Consider the following 17,194-nt stretch of genomic DNA (forward strand, 5'->3'; position numbering starts at 1 on the left):
CCCTCCTGGCACCTTGGTTCACCAAGGGTTGCTTCTGCCTTTGCAGGCTGAGCATCAGTGCCCCAGTGACATGCACGTTAGGGCATTCCTCATTAAAAGCTGTTCAATTTCTCTACTGAATTTATAATACACATATATTTTTAAATATTCAGCAATCTAGCGATGCTTTAAAGAAAATGAAAGCTGTATCAGCATTGCTACCTGCTCCTGTGCAATGTCATTAGCAGGGACTGCTGAAAAGCTCAACCCTTCAGAGCTCATGCTAGAAAGGATGCTCCTGGTACCCTCACGTGGTGCCCACCGCAGCCTGAGCAGATGTCACACCACAGCATTCACTAGAAAGAAAGAGATTGAGCTGCTTTGCTTTCTACTTCCCTCTGACATAAACCCGCTTTGAAATCACAAACAGAAGATGCCCACTCCTGCGAAAATCACGTCATTATGTTGGTTTTCCATTTCTAAGACAGAGGTTCTCCTATGGGAGCTACTTACTCTGGGTGGTTGAGAGGTTGGAGAAGGCTGCCTTGGTGCGACCTGCTAACCACTCCAGGCTCTCGTGCATGTTGGCCAAGGCCTTCAGGTCGCTGACGTCCCGCAGGATCTCCTGTTGAGGAATGAGTTTATCTCCCAGGTTGCCAATGAGAACTTCTGACTCTTTGCCGAAAGCGGCCCTGAAATGCAAATCAAAGCCACTCTCAGAAATACAGCACAGGACAGCAAGGGGGAGACACCAGTAACACCGTGGAGAAGGTCAAACCAGTCAGTGCATAACTGTTCCAGCGCGGGGTCTCAAGAGCGTTGTCTGGTGGAGTTTTTGAAATCTTGTTACAGTGGATAAAATATTCTGCAGCTCATGACACCTGTATTTCAGGGAGGTTTTTTTCTATCCTTCTCTCTGCATTTATAATCTCCGAATTTCACCTTATTCCTCATAGTTACAAACTTCACCCCAGTCAACTCCCACACCTCTTCCCCAGCCCCCAGCATTTACACCTTGCTGAGACATGCAGGTGCTTTCTGTGCCTCCCTGGGATATGCATAAATAACACACATGCAGTACTTTTAATCTTTCCTTGTAAATCAGCTCTTCCAATCCCCGATTCACTTTTTTTTCCACACATCTATCAAAAGAAATCTCCTGTGAAACCTAATGGCTTATCATGACAAAGTGACAAACAAATGATTTTGAGTATCAGTCCATGCATTATTTTACTTGCAGAGAGATAGCACCTGGTGAAAAATGACGACCAAGAAAAATGTGTTTACCCCCCAAAAGCTGAAAAATTTTCTTTCAAGGTGTGTAACTGCTCACTCTACTGTCGCGTTTCACCTTTTGCATTCAGATTTAGCTTTCCGAATACTTGTCTCCATGAAGAGCATGTTTGGTTATCTCCCAGAAGTATTTGCATGGCAAATATTCTCATCGCTTTTGCAGGTAAAGAGACTCCGGCATGACTTTCTGTGTACCATTAGGATGGAGAAAATCATGACATGGTTCCTACATCTAATTACAATAGCTCCTGGCTGAAACCAAGTGCATTTCATTGAAAGACTCTAAGTGATGGCACATTTACCATGGTCCTCAGTACACTCTTCCCATCATTAGTTGCTCTTTTTGTTATGAATTTGCATTCCACTTTCATTCAACTTTGCAAATCTCCACTTCCTGTCATTAGCTCTTTTATGAACTTACAATGAGGAATCATGCTGCTGAGCATAATAGCTGCAACGAGCTGCAGCAAAATAATCCCATCAGTGGCATTTTATATACTATCTAAGCAGTTTTATTGCCAGCATCTCCCTAGATTTGTGGGACTTCACTGTCACTTGAGAAAAAAAAAAAAAAAAGAACGACTCTGAAATGGTTTTAAATTGCTCAATTGAATTCATTAAAGGCAAAAAATAAAAATAGCCTTCATTAAAAAAATCTCTTCAAGGATTTTCTTCTGCTTGACAATAAAAAATATGTTGCCTTAGGCTGTATCCCTCATACTACGGTTTGGGAGGAATCCTTATCTGTTGGCTGTGTCTGAGGACTGAGATGCAGGAACATCTCCAACTCCAGTGGACTATGGCAGTGGTTATTCAGCTGTTCTTCCTCTCTGTAAGATGGGGCTAATTTTGATCCATTCTGGCTATTAGAAATATGTTAAATACTTTCTGAACTTCACAAAAGCCCTTAAAAAGCTTCCCTGACCAGCTATTTCTTAGATAGTCATAAGAGGCTAGAAAGCTTTGGGGAGTGAGGACAGCTGAGCAACGCATCCGAAGTCCAAACGGGCGTTCAAAGGTGAATACAAGATTGAACCGGGTGGACAAGTTCACAGCCAGGCTAGACCTTTTTTTTTTTTTTTTTGGTAAAGCATGATCTTTCTTTAAAGTAAAACATGTTATTGACTTCTACAGCAAACATGAAACACCTCACTTAACTCTACCCACCTACAAACGCTCAGATATCCTCATCTGTTCCTGTGGAGCAGAAGACATTTCAGAGATATGCTTTCTCCCCTCCAACCAAACCACTCCTGTTGACTTAGACCGTCAAATCCCACTGGCAACTGCATCAATCACTCAGAAAAGTAAGAAATGAAACATTCGGTGAATTTCTACCTTCATTAACATGGCTTTCCAACACAAAATGCCGTAGAAAAAGCACTTTTTTGGGAACCACGATTTGAGAGCTGTTAAATGAGGAGTCACTACCACGCCGCTGCCCACAGCTGCGATTACAAATTCGGTTTTATCACGGGGACAACTATTCTGCCTTCCCACATGCAAAGAGAAATGGTTTTGGCACCCCTTTGGACGGATACCCTGTGCATGAATAATACAGTGCTTTCAGTCAGGCTGGGAAAAATCTATACAATACAAAGCATGCTGTATTTCCTATTTTTGCTCCTGGGAGGAATACAAATAAGGTCTTCTATGGGAAGCTATACTCTGAAATGTTGTTGGGACCAATGAGATTCTGCCACTTGCTGTAAAACAACAGAAGTTTGTATCAAAAAGGCAGTAAATATATTTAATTGTTTTCTTTAATACCTATCCTTGACTGCAGAAACCGCAATTCACTCTTTCGCACAAACTGAAACCTATAATAGAGACAACCTTCAGCAAGTAACTCCCTTTTAGAAGATAACTTTAAAGAGTTCTGGTGGATTCCTGTGATTTCAATTTAAACCTGCTGTTAGCAAACGTCTCCCTGAAGCAAATTTTTGCTAGTGTTCTGGATGCCTGCTTGAGAGAATATTCACTACATGCCTTTCTTTGTCTTTATTAAATTTGCAAGGCTAAACATTTAACAGGAAGGATATAAAAAAGAAAATCAACTGAATATCCAACTTTAACTCTGCTTTTTTGAATACCTGCATTAAAATAGCATCTTCAGACCTTTGATTCCCATACAGCTTCTCAGCCAATACTTGTCACATTTGTATCTGTAAGCGTGTATCTAAGACAGAGCCAGCACATACAAAGAGATCTGCAGTCACCTTCTGCATTTAATTTACGAATTTTTGATGGTTCAGCAGGTACCCTTGGTTTGAATTACCACAATTTTGAAAATTCAAATCCCATCCTACCTCACTCATGAAGTTTGCTTTGGACCTTGCCAAAGCTTCTGAGAACAATAAAAGATCCTACAACTTTTGGTGAGCACCCAAAGACGGAAATTTCCAGCCACAGAGTTGATATATTTTAGAAAGCAAGAAAACCTCATAACCAAGTGGTTCATAACAGAGTGTTTTACAAAACTGTAACAAAAGGCGACGCTCCACTCTCCCGCAATTAATTCAGCTGTGCATATACCCACGCTTAAGGCGGAGATTAATACTGCATATCAACTACACTGAGAATAAAGCAAGTCCAAGTGCCTTTCTTCACTGCCCAGCTGTTTCTTTGTGGGAACTCACTCTTCCTTATACCAATATCTGATGCCACACCGGTGCCACACCGCTTCATTGCCCTTTAGTCTCGATTCCCATGGGATTTGTGTGCACTGCAACAGGGTTCACTCTTAAATCTCCGCTTTGTCAGAGCAGGCCAGCTGTGCTAGCTTAATCCTCGGATTAACTAAGCAGCTCATTTTGTTTCCCTTTGTTAAACCACCTTCATTTCTCTATTTTTTTTTTTTTACTTTCCAAACACAGTGACCAGCAATGTGTCAGCTATAGATCCACGCTGGTCTCGTGGATACTGTATAGGATGCACAGCGCATCCTTGGCACAGTACCAGCAGGGACGGGGAAAAGCCGTTCTCCTGGTTCCCCAAAGAAGTCTTCTGCAGGCAGACCGGCTTCCTCCTCCTCTCCTCCAGCAACCAAGAGCAATGGTGATGCTTTTAAGGGATGAGCTGGTAATAAAATTAAACAACCTATTGAGCTAAACTGACTGGAAACAGAGGGACTGACTGATGACAATATACGAGGCTTCCCCTCATCCATATTTCAGCATATACATGAGAGGACGGGAAACTCGTGAGAGACGGAAGGCCAGGGAAGAGCATGTGTGATAAATCAAGATGACCCGTACTACGTTTAAGGCACTCTGACCGTGCCAGAGCGGGACTGAAAAGCAGCCAAGTGTCCACATCAATACTGCAGAACGAGGAAGGAGGTCTCTGATGTACCCTTGGCAGCAGCTTTATGTTCGCTTACTGCTTCTCTCCCTTTTCTCTGCCAAGAAATTAGTGTCAGTTACCCCTTTGGCAAATAATGCCGAGGAAACGGCTCGCTGGGAGGGTGCGTGGAGCTGCAGGAGGATGGGGGGACATCAAGCAAGCCCTTTGGGAAGCCCCCCAGGCACACACTGACCCAACGAGGACCTCCTGTCCTCTCTCACACCCTCTCGACCGCAGACCTCAGAGGGATGCTTTCCATTGAGCATCGGATGCTTGCAGAGAAGCAACAAAATTAATTTAAACCGCAGATAAGAGCCGCGGCTGTAGAGGAAATACCCTAAAAGTATCTATTAAAGCGTGAACAGGACAAAGATGCAAATGCTCTAGGAAGCTTGGTGTTGTACCAAAACCACATTCAATTGAACACCCATGAAAATGTTAATGAAGACAATTACTGGTTAAAAAGCTTGTCATATAACAACCCAATATGCTACCTAATATAAAGCACTTAAAATACATATAGTATATCATATATATAGTCTCAAAACATGATACACATTATAATGGAAAGATTATAATGATAGTATTTGTATCAGTTTCATTGCATCTTTGCAACTTCTTTTGGATCAGTAGATTTTTCTATGTATTTATGTCATAGAAATTTCTACAACCTCTTTGTTTTCTGTTCCTGCACTTGAGCCATAGAGTCAGCCTGGAGACTGTGCTTAAAAACTGTATATAGAAACTACCCAGGCAGGCAGATCTCCCCTTGATTAATTCAGAGAAATTCCCATTATGTTCTTATTTATAAAGAAAGAGCGAAAAGGTGGTTTGTTGCCTCATCTTGCACCAGAATTTGTTCAACTATCATAAAGAAATCATGCAAGCACCAAAACAAATAACCCACGTGGGCTTTTTCTGCAAAGGGAAGCCCTCTAAAATGATTTGCTGCTGCAAGAACAATAAAACCCAGCCCAGCCATCTTCCTGCAGAAGACGCCGTTTCACTGGTTTCAAAGATTCAGCACCTGAAGGTATTTTAAAAATTCAGCACATGAGAACATTTTTTGCAGCACATCCAAACAGCATTGTAGTCCTGATAAAAAGCTGCTGCAAAGGATCCTCAGTGGATATAAATTCACCCCGCCAACCTAAGGTATTCGGCTTTAAAGGAATGAAGTTCTAGCCCATCCTAAAAATGACCCAGATTTGAGGTTCATTGGGATTTGCAAAGCCTCGACAACAATTTGTGCATCTCTATTAAGGACCGGCGCGATTGGCGCCAGCGCTCCCTGGCAGCTCCAAATCTCTGCTGAGAGGTCGCAACACTGTCAGAAAGCAGACATCACTAATTGACAATTTTAAGCTGTAACATCACACGCCATCTTCTCGCTTAAATTTATTTGAATATTCTGGTCTTGTTAAGTTTATATTATACAATTTATCACAGCAGACAAGGAAGTGTCTTGGAGTATATTGTGTAGCTCTAATGATGTGATTTAGCAATATACAATCTTGTTAAAACAGGAGCTGTTATTAAATCTTTGTGGAGAAGCTGAATCTCCACATTTGTCTCTGCCTTCCCCTCTATCCCTGCTATGCAGTTTAGGGTCACAGACATTACCCCAAAAAGTACGTTGGAAGAGCTGGGCATTGCTGCACTCATTTCAATAGACAATGCAATTTGTAGGATTAAGGAATCTGAAGTTGGGAGATTCTTCCTGGATTCAGGTTCAGAATATATGTAATTCTCAAAAACCCCAAATCCAGCCCAAATCCTCCAAAACTTCTTTGTTTTCACAAGAGAAGCAAAGGCAGAAGGAAACTTCTCAGATATGGAGGTGCCCTGTGAAGATCCAGGTGCTTACTCAATTTTACACCTCTTGGATGAGACTCCCAGTAGCAATAGGATTTAGTATCATTTGTGCTCGTGATCAGGAACATCTTCCTGTAGGATCCAAAAAAGAGGTCTAGAAACCCATGTCATATGAAGTAGCAGACTGTCATCAAATGGAAATGACTCACACCTATGGTATGCTCAGGTTCATAGTCCCAGTAGAGGGAAAAAAGGTCTACAGACTGCTGCCAATCTTACAAATTTATCCTTTCACCCTTTAGAAGTATGGTGAATATAATAAATAGAGCCTGAGAAATTGGAGAGGGAGACCTTTTATTCTTGAGAGAAAGAGAAACAAGGAAAGACAGACAGAAAAGCTACAACTGAGAATGGGAGGGATAGCTAAGAGGTAAAGAAGGGGAAAAGCCTTCCATAAACCATCAAGGCTTCAGAAAAGGACCACGGAGCAGGAGAAATACTAAGACAGCAAAAGAGAATAAAAATAACAGAAAACTCCAAACCTAAGACCACAAAAAACACCCACCAGACAGCAGATGGAACAACCTGAGATTTAGCTTTTGATGAAAACTTTGGCCAGTGCCTTCTGGCTGCCCAGAGAGGTGGAACAAGAGAAGACCACCCTACCCCAAGGTAGGACCTGAACTCCATGCTTCTGCCATCACAGCTCTCCCTTTGCATCAAGGGAAGGACTTGATGGTTCAATGCAACTTGTCCCAGCTCATTCCCAATTCTGCTTTCCATGATTTACACAATGGGAAGTTTACAGCATGTTGATCCTTTTGGAAACAGCTGAAGTAATTCAAGCTGTGACCAGTCTTAGGAGCTCTGGACCAACCTCTTGAGTTTACTGCCCTGCTCTCTGGGGAAGAGCTCAGGGGAGCCTTTCTAATCCACTGCGGTGTAAAATCATCCCTCAGACCACTAGCTCCTTTAACTCTGCATCTTGCTCCCAGGGCTAAGCAAAGCTTTGCGTTTGGAGTAGAGATGTGCTCAATCCATCCACCACCAGCTGCGCGCGCTCTGCCCCATGAAATGGAAAGGAGAGATTTCATTCTCTGGAGGGTACCCCGGTGTCTTTGATGCTGTTGGATAGATGATGTGCTGTCCCAGGGCACAGGCGAGAAGTGCTGCATGCCCCATGGGAGCTGAGGCGAGATAGTGGTTCCCAAGACAGTCCCAATATATATCCAAAACTGGAGAGTACCTTTATTGCTCCCATCATGTCTTCTGGAGGGACACCCTTTAGCCCATCCCTGCTCTCTTCCTTTAGCCTGACTTTTTTGTCTTGTCCAACAGTGACACACTTCCAAAGCAGACCCACATCTGCACGCAGGCTCGAGTTTTACATTGGAAATACAGTCAGAGGATCAGCATTAACTAAACCAGGGGGAGAGAAGAGATCCTAGTAAGTAGCAGGGATAGTGTAACTGTTCTGACTAATGCCATTTGGATGATTTGGTGAAGGATCTGCTATTGCACAGGTACCCTTCCATGTTGCATGAATATACATACCCCTCTCCTTTTGGTGCAGAGCAAGGAGGGATGAGCATTCTCAAGTGAACAGGAGAGGCAGGGGAAGAAGCAGCAGGCAGCTGGAGCACCCTGCAGTCAGGTTATCCTCATTAAAAAAAACAAAAGCAGTGAAAGGCAAAGTCATGTGGCACATGGAGACGCTGAGAAGTGTTTTTTTTATTGCTCCATTAACTTTAACCCGAGAATCTGATCCCAAGTTCAGTGTTCAGGAGCTTTCTGCAATCAAAAGGTGAGAAGAAAATCACCATCCTCCTCCTAACACAGGTTTGGTATCTCAGATCTGCAACCAGAATAATCTGCGTTGTGGTAATCTTCAGACCAACGTGGGGTTTCCAGACAAATCTGTTGCCCCGTGAATTGCCAGCACGCATTCCTCAGCGCCCCGAAGACGTGGTTTCCCTCGGGTGCACAGCACCCTTGCCCCATGACCCCCCTTGTGCTGCAGGGCTGCACCAAAAACCAAGAATTTCTGCTGTAACTCGAGCGCGACCAGATCTGAAGTTCTTTTTACATTGCTTTTCCTCGTCAAAGGCAAACCTGGAAATGATACATCTTTGGGTTTTATCACCAACATATTTGATTCAGTAATGAACTGAAGGCTAACCTTTATAAAGCGATAAGGGCAGCATATTTCACACTCACCCCAGTGCCAAATAGCCTTCAGAGCTTTAAAAACTAATTATACGAATAGAGGCATGACTTTTCTTTCCTTTCTCCCCTTGCCAAGTTCTGAGCTACTATAATATGCTCAATCAGGTCCCTTTGTCTGGCCAACCACACCGGAATATTAATGGGGAGATTCTGCTAGTATCTTACCCTGCCTTTTGACATCTATTCGCAAAAGAGATAGTGGCGGGTTAAGACAACAAAATCAATCACTGTCAACACAGATATGCATGAGGGTTTTTTTTGCAAAGACATCGCGTTTGGATTCTTCTTTTTAATTAAAAAAATGAGTTACAGGAAACCTAGGGAGGGGGAGGGAAAGAAAACTGTGCACTGATATCTCATCCTGCCACAGTACAAAAACTGGTGGTAAACTTTCAGGACGCATTTAATTTATCAACACTCATAAAGGGATGCTGCTGAGTAGTTCAAGCACCGCTGTCAGCCTTGTTTTATGTCCGAAAGGAACATGCTCCCATGTTTCATCAAGCTTAAACCTTCCTTTCCAGGAAAGGATGTTTAGTCCTGTGCCTGCTAGCCGAGGAGTGGGGTCTGTGAACACAGGTGGGTATCTGTATATCAAGGTTTTAAATATCTTGGATGGTTAAAATGAGAATGAAGTGAGCTCTCCCAGGCTCTCCCGCCACAGCCATGACCCTAATAACCAAGGTATCCGAGCCATTTCCCTTTGGCTCCCTTTTGCTGTGTTCAGGCAGTGATGGCTACGGCAGAATTATTCCCAATTCATCAGCAGCGCCAAGAGGAAGAGAAAGAAGCAACAGCAGTGAGGAAATCACATTCCTTTGTATTAGGAGAAAGTCTGCAAAAAGTCTGCTTAAATGGAAAGATGACAAAAAGTTGGACAAGCAATTAATTTTATTTTGAAGCTTTCAGGAGAGATCTATTCAACCATGCACAGATTCTTGAGGAAGTTTATAAGCCATATCGCTTACCATCAATGGCTAAAACTGGCCCAGACCAATTATTATCATTTAAATTAATGCTACAGGAGCATTCACACGGCACTTTGAGGAGCTGAAGCTTAATACATGATGCTCTGTGCAAACAGATACTGAGAAAAGATCTTTGTCCTAAAGTTTAGGCTAAAAAAAAAGACACGGTACAGGAGCTTTTCCCAGTGAATTCCATGTAGATGACCTAATAGGCTTTCCACTCTAACACCTCCAATACAATTTCACAAAATACTTCAATTAATGAATAGTAAAATGGCAATATTGGAATAAAATGTTGGCACTGCTAGCATCAGACTGAGCTCGGCCATCAGATTTAGCCTGGCCAGGAATTTACACTAGCAGGTTACGCTCAGGCTGTAGTACCCAGCATTGCGTCCACGGGAGCTCTGGTGTCCCATGCTGACAGCTCACAAATCACAGTAAGAACCAGGAGGGCATCCCAACTCCTTTCTGTGCCAAGAACAAAGGATAAATGCGAAGGCAAAGATGGAGGCTAGGACTGTATCGATGAATCGCAAAAAACTCAGGGATTGCACAAAGACCTCACGGGCTCTGCATCCTCACTCTTCCAGTATCACTGAAGATTTTTTGAAACACTGGCAAAGCTGATTATCCCCACTGCAGTATGAGCAAACATTTCTGTGACTAGACATATTTTATACTCTTCGTCGTTCCTCTCTTTAGACTGCATCATCTTTATGTTATTGTGCTTGCATTCAGTGAATAAGTAAAATGACAATCTGGGCAAATTAGACTTGTAATTTTCAACAGCTTCACTTATTCCTACAGTTTTATAGCCAAATGCCAATCAAGGAAGTGATGAATAGTGATGGGAATGTGCAGACAAGCTTTTTGACTCACTGGAATGACAAAGAGGACCTGTTTCTTCAGGAAGCGTCAACAATTCAGAGACTAAGCCATTTACAGTGTGCAGGGAAAGGCAATCTGCCTACTTACAGGCTTTCACTTGCCTGAACAGGTAGAAACAATCTGGTTTGGGCACAGCAAGTTGCCTCTGAAAGAATCCCCTTTGGAAGTACACCAATATTTTTCATTTGACTCTCCTTACATAGCTCCTGGCATTGGGACAGAGGAGAAACACCACCAGGTCACGGCTCAAATGGAGGACAGCTTTGGTGACAATGCCCTTTTTGGGAATTCCTGCCCACTACAACCAGCTGGCCCTTCCATTAGGTCACAGACTGCTGCTCTCTTCATTGCATGGGTGATAAGAGTAGCACCATCAACCAGGACAAGGATCTGCCTGAATTAAAAGCAACCCTGTTTTTCCCTCCCCAGTCCCAGCCAGTTTCCTGACTCGATTCACAAGCATGATTCTTCAAATAGCCTTGTTTGAACAACACAGCGAGCAGAAATGAGCAATAAGGGCAGGGAAGCAGCAAGCTGGCACTGCCACTGAAGCTCCTTACTGAACTATGGTCTCCCTCTCTTTTGGCCTTGCTGCATATGAGAAGCTCTGCTTTCTCCTTTCTCTTGAAGGATAGCGAGCTTCAGGATGGTTTGTCTGCCAATCCATTATACGACTGATAAGCAAAGCCCAGAAACATCCCCCAAACAGGTAATTTCCTTAATAATTTCTTGATACCATCAACAGAACCAAATCCAGGCAACACACAGGAAGTTCTCAGTTCAGCAAAGCTGGTGCCTGGGATTAAAATCACCCAGCGTAATGGCACGTGGACTCAAGTTTCATTACTCTACTTGAGGAAAGATCACATCTCAACCTCTTCTCACGCCTGGGGACACAACAGCTATGCAAACACCAAAATTATTTTGTTTCCAGCAAGTTTTACTGTTGCTACTCTCCTTGAAACCCTTTTACAACTTCATAAAATATTTTACCTTATAAAGTCTTCTTCCTCCTCTCTCTTGGGTCTCAGTTGCTTGGGCTGAGCCATGTTGCTCCAGTTGGGCAGAGATTTCAGGAGCCTGCTAATATCATCATCTTTAGCCCAGGATGCACTGATCACCAGCTTTTCATCCGACTGCACGATGCTCCTACAGGGAAAGCAGCAACAATCACATTAGTGCGAAGCAAATTGTACTTTTCACGCAATTCCACAGATATTCGTTAAAATCCCTATCACATACAAAGGTGCATTAAGCATTAACGAAGGGGTCTAAAGAGGAATTCAACAAAGCGCTCGTGTGGAAGGCACGGCAACACAGGTGGACAGAATACAAATTCTCTTAAACTCACAACTCTTGATGTACTTTGATAGAGTCCTTTAAGGGAAAAAGGGCCATGTTCTCCCCACCCTTGAAATCATTCAACCTGCAATCATTTACACAACCGGAGGAGGTCATTCTGTACTAGAAGAGAGAGAAGGTAGTTTCTCCATGGCTCATTTGTTCTCTGCAATCTCAATCGAGCTCGCCAGCCGCTGCTGATTGTGTTGTGACTGCAACGTGGAAACCTGCCCAGGAAGACCTGGGTGGAAGCCACCAGCTTACCGCACACCAGCTGGCCAAGCTTGGGGACCAGGTCTGAAGCAATGAAAGGAAATGAAAGGTCCAGGATCTTCTCTCCAGTCATCCAAAACATCTGATAATAGAGATTTCAGCTAAATCGTATGTATGTGTGAAATCGACTCAAAGGTCGCAGCATATTCCAATTATGAAGACTTTACCTGTTTAATATTTTTGGCAGTGTAACTAATCTGAATTCCTCACTGGCAACTGCAGGAGACAAATGGGATGCTGTATTTGGAAAAGTCAATTGGGTGCCTATTTTTTGTGTTGGGATTGCTCATGAACAACCGTCAGCATAGTCCTCATCAACGTTTGCTACTTCACTGGCACACCGTGACTAGAGAGAGGACCATCTTCTGCCATTCTTGGGTTGGTCAGGAGACAGCAAGGATCTGGGAGGTCTTTTTCTATCTCTTGGAAAAGGCAAGCGGGAGTTAGGGTTCCTGGTGTTTCCTTCTAGATCCTATCACTGATTTCCTTCTCTGGTGAGCACCTGGAAGGCTCTTCTTCTAGGAGGTCCTTGCATGGTGACCAGTTGGACTGCTTCTCCAGCCCAAGAAGAAACATGTGCGACTTGTCCACATCACTCAAAGCAAAAGCATGGTGGTGACCTCTCCAATGGGCAGCAGCAGGATTTTTCCGTGCCCTCTGTAATGGGAACATGGCAAACCCACCGAACAAGCAGCACAGTGTGACTTGAGAAAGGAAGCATCTGAAAAGACAAGGTCTTAGAGGTCCTGTTCCTATCGAGAGGCTTAGCTGCAGGTTAACAACAGAATTGAGATCTCCCTTGTGCACCAAGAGATGGTGCAAAAATACAGAAAAGGCTCTGGGACATGTGTTTCCCCTCAAACACCTACCACCCCTTTGCTCCCGAGGCTACAAGACACTGAGAAATAATGCAGGTTTGCTGTGTCCTACAATGCAAGGGGTTGGACTGCAAATGCCGGATAGATCTTTTTCTGTTACTGTCCCCCAGAAAAAACGGCTTCTCCAACATGGATGGAAACTTTGTGCATCAAAGAGATGCAGAGATTCAATACTGGATCTGTCAGCCAAGAACTGGAGTTGCTGGGTGTTGCAGTACGGACGTATCTGTGCTGGCTCAGCCCATGTCAGCTCATGTGGACTTTGCAGTGCCATTTACTCGGTTGCACACTTCTGGATCCAAGCTAGGATGTTGCATGGGGCAAAGAGATGCTTAGAGCTGTCACTAGCATTCAGGTGGTGATTTTGGGAAGGGTCATGCAAGATCACAATAGAGACCCTGTACATTTCTAAGGGGTTTATGTGGATTAACCGGCCTCATTTTAAATTTCCTGAAAGGTATATTTTGGTCAATAAATAGAAATAAAAGTAACAACGCACTGACTATCTGCGTTTTGAAAAGGAAAACAGTGAAAAAGTCACTGAAATAGGAGCCAAGGCTGCTCTATCTTGAAACAGAGCAGATTACTTCTTTTCCCACCAGCATGGAGCAACTTAGCACTCCTTTCACCTACCACGAAGAAAACAACCTCTGCTCCGTAAGTACACACAATTTGTGAAAATGAATTTGTCACATGCGCTTACATATATATTTTCCTTCTCTTTAAATTTCATGTTCAATCTGCCACAGACAAAAGAATGAATTTTGTTTCCAGCCACAGAAGACCTCGGCATCAAAATTTCAATTTGGCCTTCTGCTGCTGTTAGGAACTTGGTGTTTTTCCACTTATGAAAAAAGGGCTCTTTTTTCCAACCTGGTGAAATCCGAGGGGAAAAAAAAAACCTCCACCAGAATCTCTGACATCCGAGATGGAAAAACTGAATTCAATGATATCTGGCCATTTCTCTGCCAAGGCAAGACAACTGTTCCATTGAATATATTAGCCAGTGCTTTGTCCTCTCCAGATTTAAATGACTAAAGTAATAGTCTCCTTCCCTTGGGAGTCTATTTCACAGTTGAACAAATCTAACTCTTGGATAAAAAAAAATAATCGTGATACTGTGCTCGTGTTTTATTTTACTCAATTTCATCCCATTACTCCCTGTTATTTCCCCTTACAGCAGCCTCGGCTCTCACCACTTTCACTATTTACTCTCTTCAGCTATTTACAGCCTTATCTTAGCCCTTGAGATGTCTACGAATGCAAGTCATCTTTGGGAGTCTTCTGATGGAGTTATACAGAGGACAGAGCTACCTCTCTGTTTTATGATCCTTATTATCTGCTGTCCTCAAATCCTATTGCTTTTTGGAGTGGGTGTTAGAGGAGGAGAGACGGGAAGATGTTTGGCTGCTATAGCAAGTTGCAAACTGAGCTTGATGTCCTTGCTTTTCTAGGGTCAGTTTTTTCCGAAAGCCTAACCCACATGATTCCTGCTTTTCTCGCCTTTCAGCGATGTGGTACTCATGGGTCCACTGGAGCCCTAAGCCAAATTCTCCATTGAAATCAATAGGGAGCTTCAAATTAATCGATGCTGGGACACTGCCACCACTACGTGGGTCCCTTGGAATTATGTCCCCATTCTTTCCCATGATCGCAACACCTTCTAAGTTTTATTGACAGGTTGGTTTTACTCCAACCACCCCCTCATTAAGGAAGATGTTAAATAGGGTGGTACATACCCCAATCTCCGTTAGACGCCCAGCTTTTCCCATCAATTACAGACTCCTTTTTCCCCACCTTTTCTTTCTAGTATCTCAGCCAGTTTTCTACCTCCATAGCTTCTATCAATGTCAATCTAATTCGGGTCCTCAAGTAAATTATCACAAGACAGGATGACATGTTTTAGTACAGCTCAAAACGCTTCCTTTCAAACACCCTCCCCTTCTCCCAAACTCCTATGTAATTTTTCCTGCTTCTGTAATAGGGTTACTTGCTACCACCAGTGCCATAATCAACTAATTAATTCACAGCTCAACAGGCCAAGGAAAATGCCATCTGTTTGTACCCAGCTCCCGGGAGCGGGTAGGGAAGAGGTGTAACACTTACACAGGTGATGGCACATGAGTGAGGAGGGTTCACCCCTCCACAGCTCGGTGGGTTTTATCCAGAAAACATCTGCCGGTGGTAATGGTCCCAGGTCTGCACCACTGCTGCCCCGAGCTGGGAATAGAGCGATGGCGTACGTCCCCGCACACAGCTGGGGGGCCATGGTTTTTCATTAAGAAAACATCTGGGGGCCATAGGGGTTAATTGGACTCTGTTGCCTTGTGCCAAAGGTATTTGGAAATTATTTTTTTTCTCTTCGCAGGGCCAAGGTGATGTTTCCGTGCTGAGCCCTGCTCACACTGCTGAAGAGTTTAAAAGCATGCTCAGCGTGTGCCAGGTACCTAATGGCCTGTGGGAGACAGAACCCTGCCCAAAAAGAGTCAAAAGGGCAACTGGAAAACCAAAAAGTTAATGCAAGAAGGGGAAGAGGCCAGTATGAAGCAGTAAACTGAGTGGCAAGAGCATTTCCTAGGGACTTGAGAAATCCCGTTTGACCACAGACCCCACACCTTGGATAAATACATCTGCTCCTCATTTCCTTATCAATAAAAAGGGGCTTAGTTTTATTTTGCCTGGCTGGAAAGCAGGAACCGTGATTCCCCCCCCCCCCCCATAACATTTGGAGAGTTTTGGGTCCAGTTTTACCCCACCTAATTTTACAGATTTAGCTGAGCCAGTTCAGCCAGGAGGCTGGTCACCATAAGCTGCTCTTCACATGCCAATGAAGAGAGCTGGGCACCTCCAGAGAGTTTAGGCATTTTAATTAAGGCGAATCACTCTTTGGAAATGTCCATCTCTTTTTACAGACTAAAGAGAGTTATTTGGGTGAGTGGTGCCTTTACTCAGACTCTTCAGATAGATTGAAAAATGCACAAGAGGATGGCTGTTCAAGGGAGAGAGGATGAAGATTGACAAGAAGGATGTAGACACACAGGACAGAGCTTAAACTTGGACAACAAAATAAGAATGTGCAAATTCAATGTGAACATAACTAAACATGGGGCCAACTTCCGTAGAAAGACATGGAAAGAGGTTGGCTTTAGTGCTCAAGACAGCAAACCTTGTCCGAGAACGGTGTTGGCAAGAGATTAAAAAGAAAGACTCATGTTAAGTGTAGCTACCTTGAACCGGTCAGGTTTTTGCCTGTCCCTGTGATTCCTTCTATGGCCTTGCAGTATTTCCCAAAGCCTCATAAAAATGGTTTAACTATACAGGCTTAACTCAGGAGTACAGCTGCTTTCATAGAAATTTGCTGAAGAAGCCGCTAGACGTGGGCTGGACAAGACTTAAGAAAAGTACTGCCAACACAGCAGGAGGTTTTGTGGCTCTATCTCCCATTTCTGTTTTCATTTTAATACCCAACCCCTCATAAACCAGTCAGAAAACATAACTCACATTTGTAAACAGTTTGCGTCAAACTGAAATTGCACTTCTCACAAACATGTAATTTGCAGAAGACATCTCACCTACATCCGATTAAATACGCTTCCGAAATTCGTCATCAATTAAAACAAGAAAATCCATAGTTGCTACTTATATAAATGTCCAATCCATTCATATCCAGCCCTGTCAGGTTTTTTTTGCATTCACTAGAAAATCAGAGCCAAATGGAAATCAAACATGAAAAATCTCAGCTGTGCATTTCTTAGCGCTGACGTCCTGACAGAGCTATCTGTTCTGCAAAGGACTCCGAATAAAACAGTCTTGCTTTGAGGAGCCTGTATTTGAATACATTTCATCCACGTTTGCTCATACTCCCCTTCAAGAAACACATGCACATGGGGAACGAACGAATGCCATGTGCAAATCTTGCATAAACCATCTCTCTGGCTTCCCGAATTCTCACTATCTTGACATCTCAAGAACAGACACACACTCCCTTGCTCCGATAGCTTCGCCTGATCGTATTAGTACACAGCTCTAGGGAGTTTTCTCTGATTTTAAGCAGCTATAAATGATCCTTCCTCCACTAACTTTATCAACATGAGGATTTACCCGTCTCAAACCCCCAGGGAAAACCCTGGTGCAAAGGGCAAGGCTGCGCGGAGCCGTACCGACGTGAGATCCCTGCAGAGGGCA

At 43.5% G+C, this 17,194-nt stretch overlaps 1 protein-coding gene across 1 annotated transcript in view; it reads right to left on the reverse strand.

Moving 5' to 3' along the window:
• Positions 1–17,194, reverse strand: part of EXOC4 (exocyst complex component 4) — a 422,679-nt gene that overhangs the window by 55,252 nt on the left and 350,233 nt on the right. Inside the window, exons 13-14 of the mRNA XM_030015473.2 lie at positions 11,511–11,666; positions 493–671 (exon numbers count right to left, since the gene is read on the reverse strand). Coding sequence (XP_029871333.1) covers positions 493–671; positions 11,511–11,666 — 335 coding nt within the window. The remainder of the gene's footprint in view (positions 1–492; positions 672–11,510; positions 11,667–17,194) is intronic.

The sequence above is a fragment of the Aquila chrysaetos genome, chromosome 5, assembly GCF_900496995.4.
Source record: "Aquila chrysaetos chrysaetos chromosome 5, bAquChr1.4, whole genome shotgun sequence".
In the NCBI taxonomy this organism is placed as follows: Eukaryota; Metazoa; Chordata; class Aves; order Accipitriformes; family Accipitridae; genus Aquila; species Aquila chrysaetos.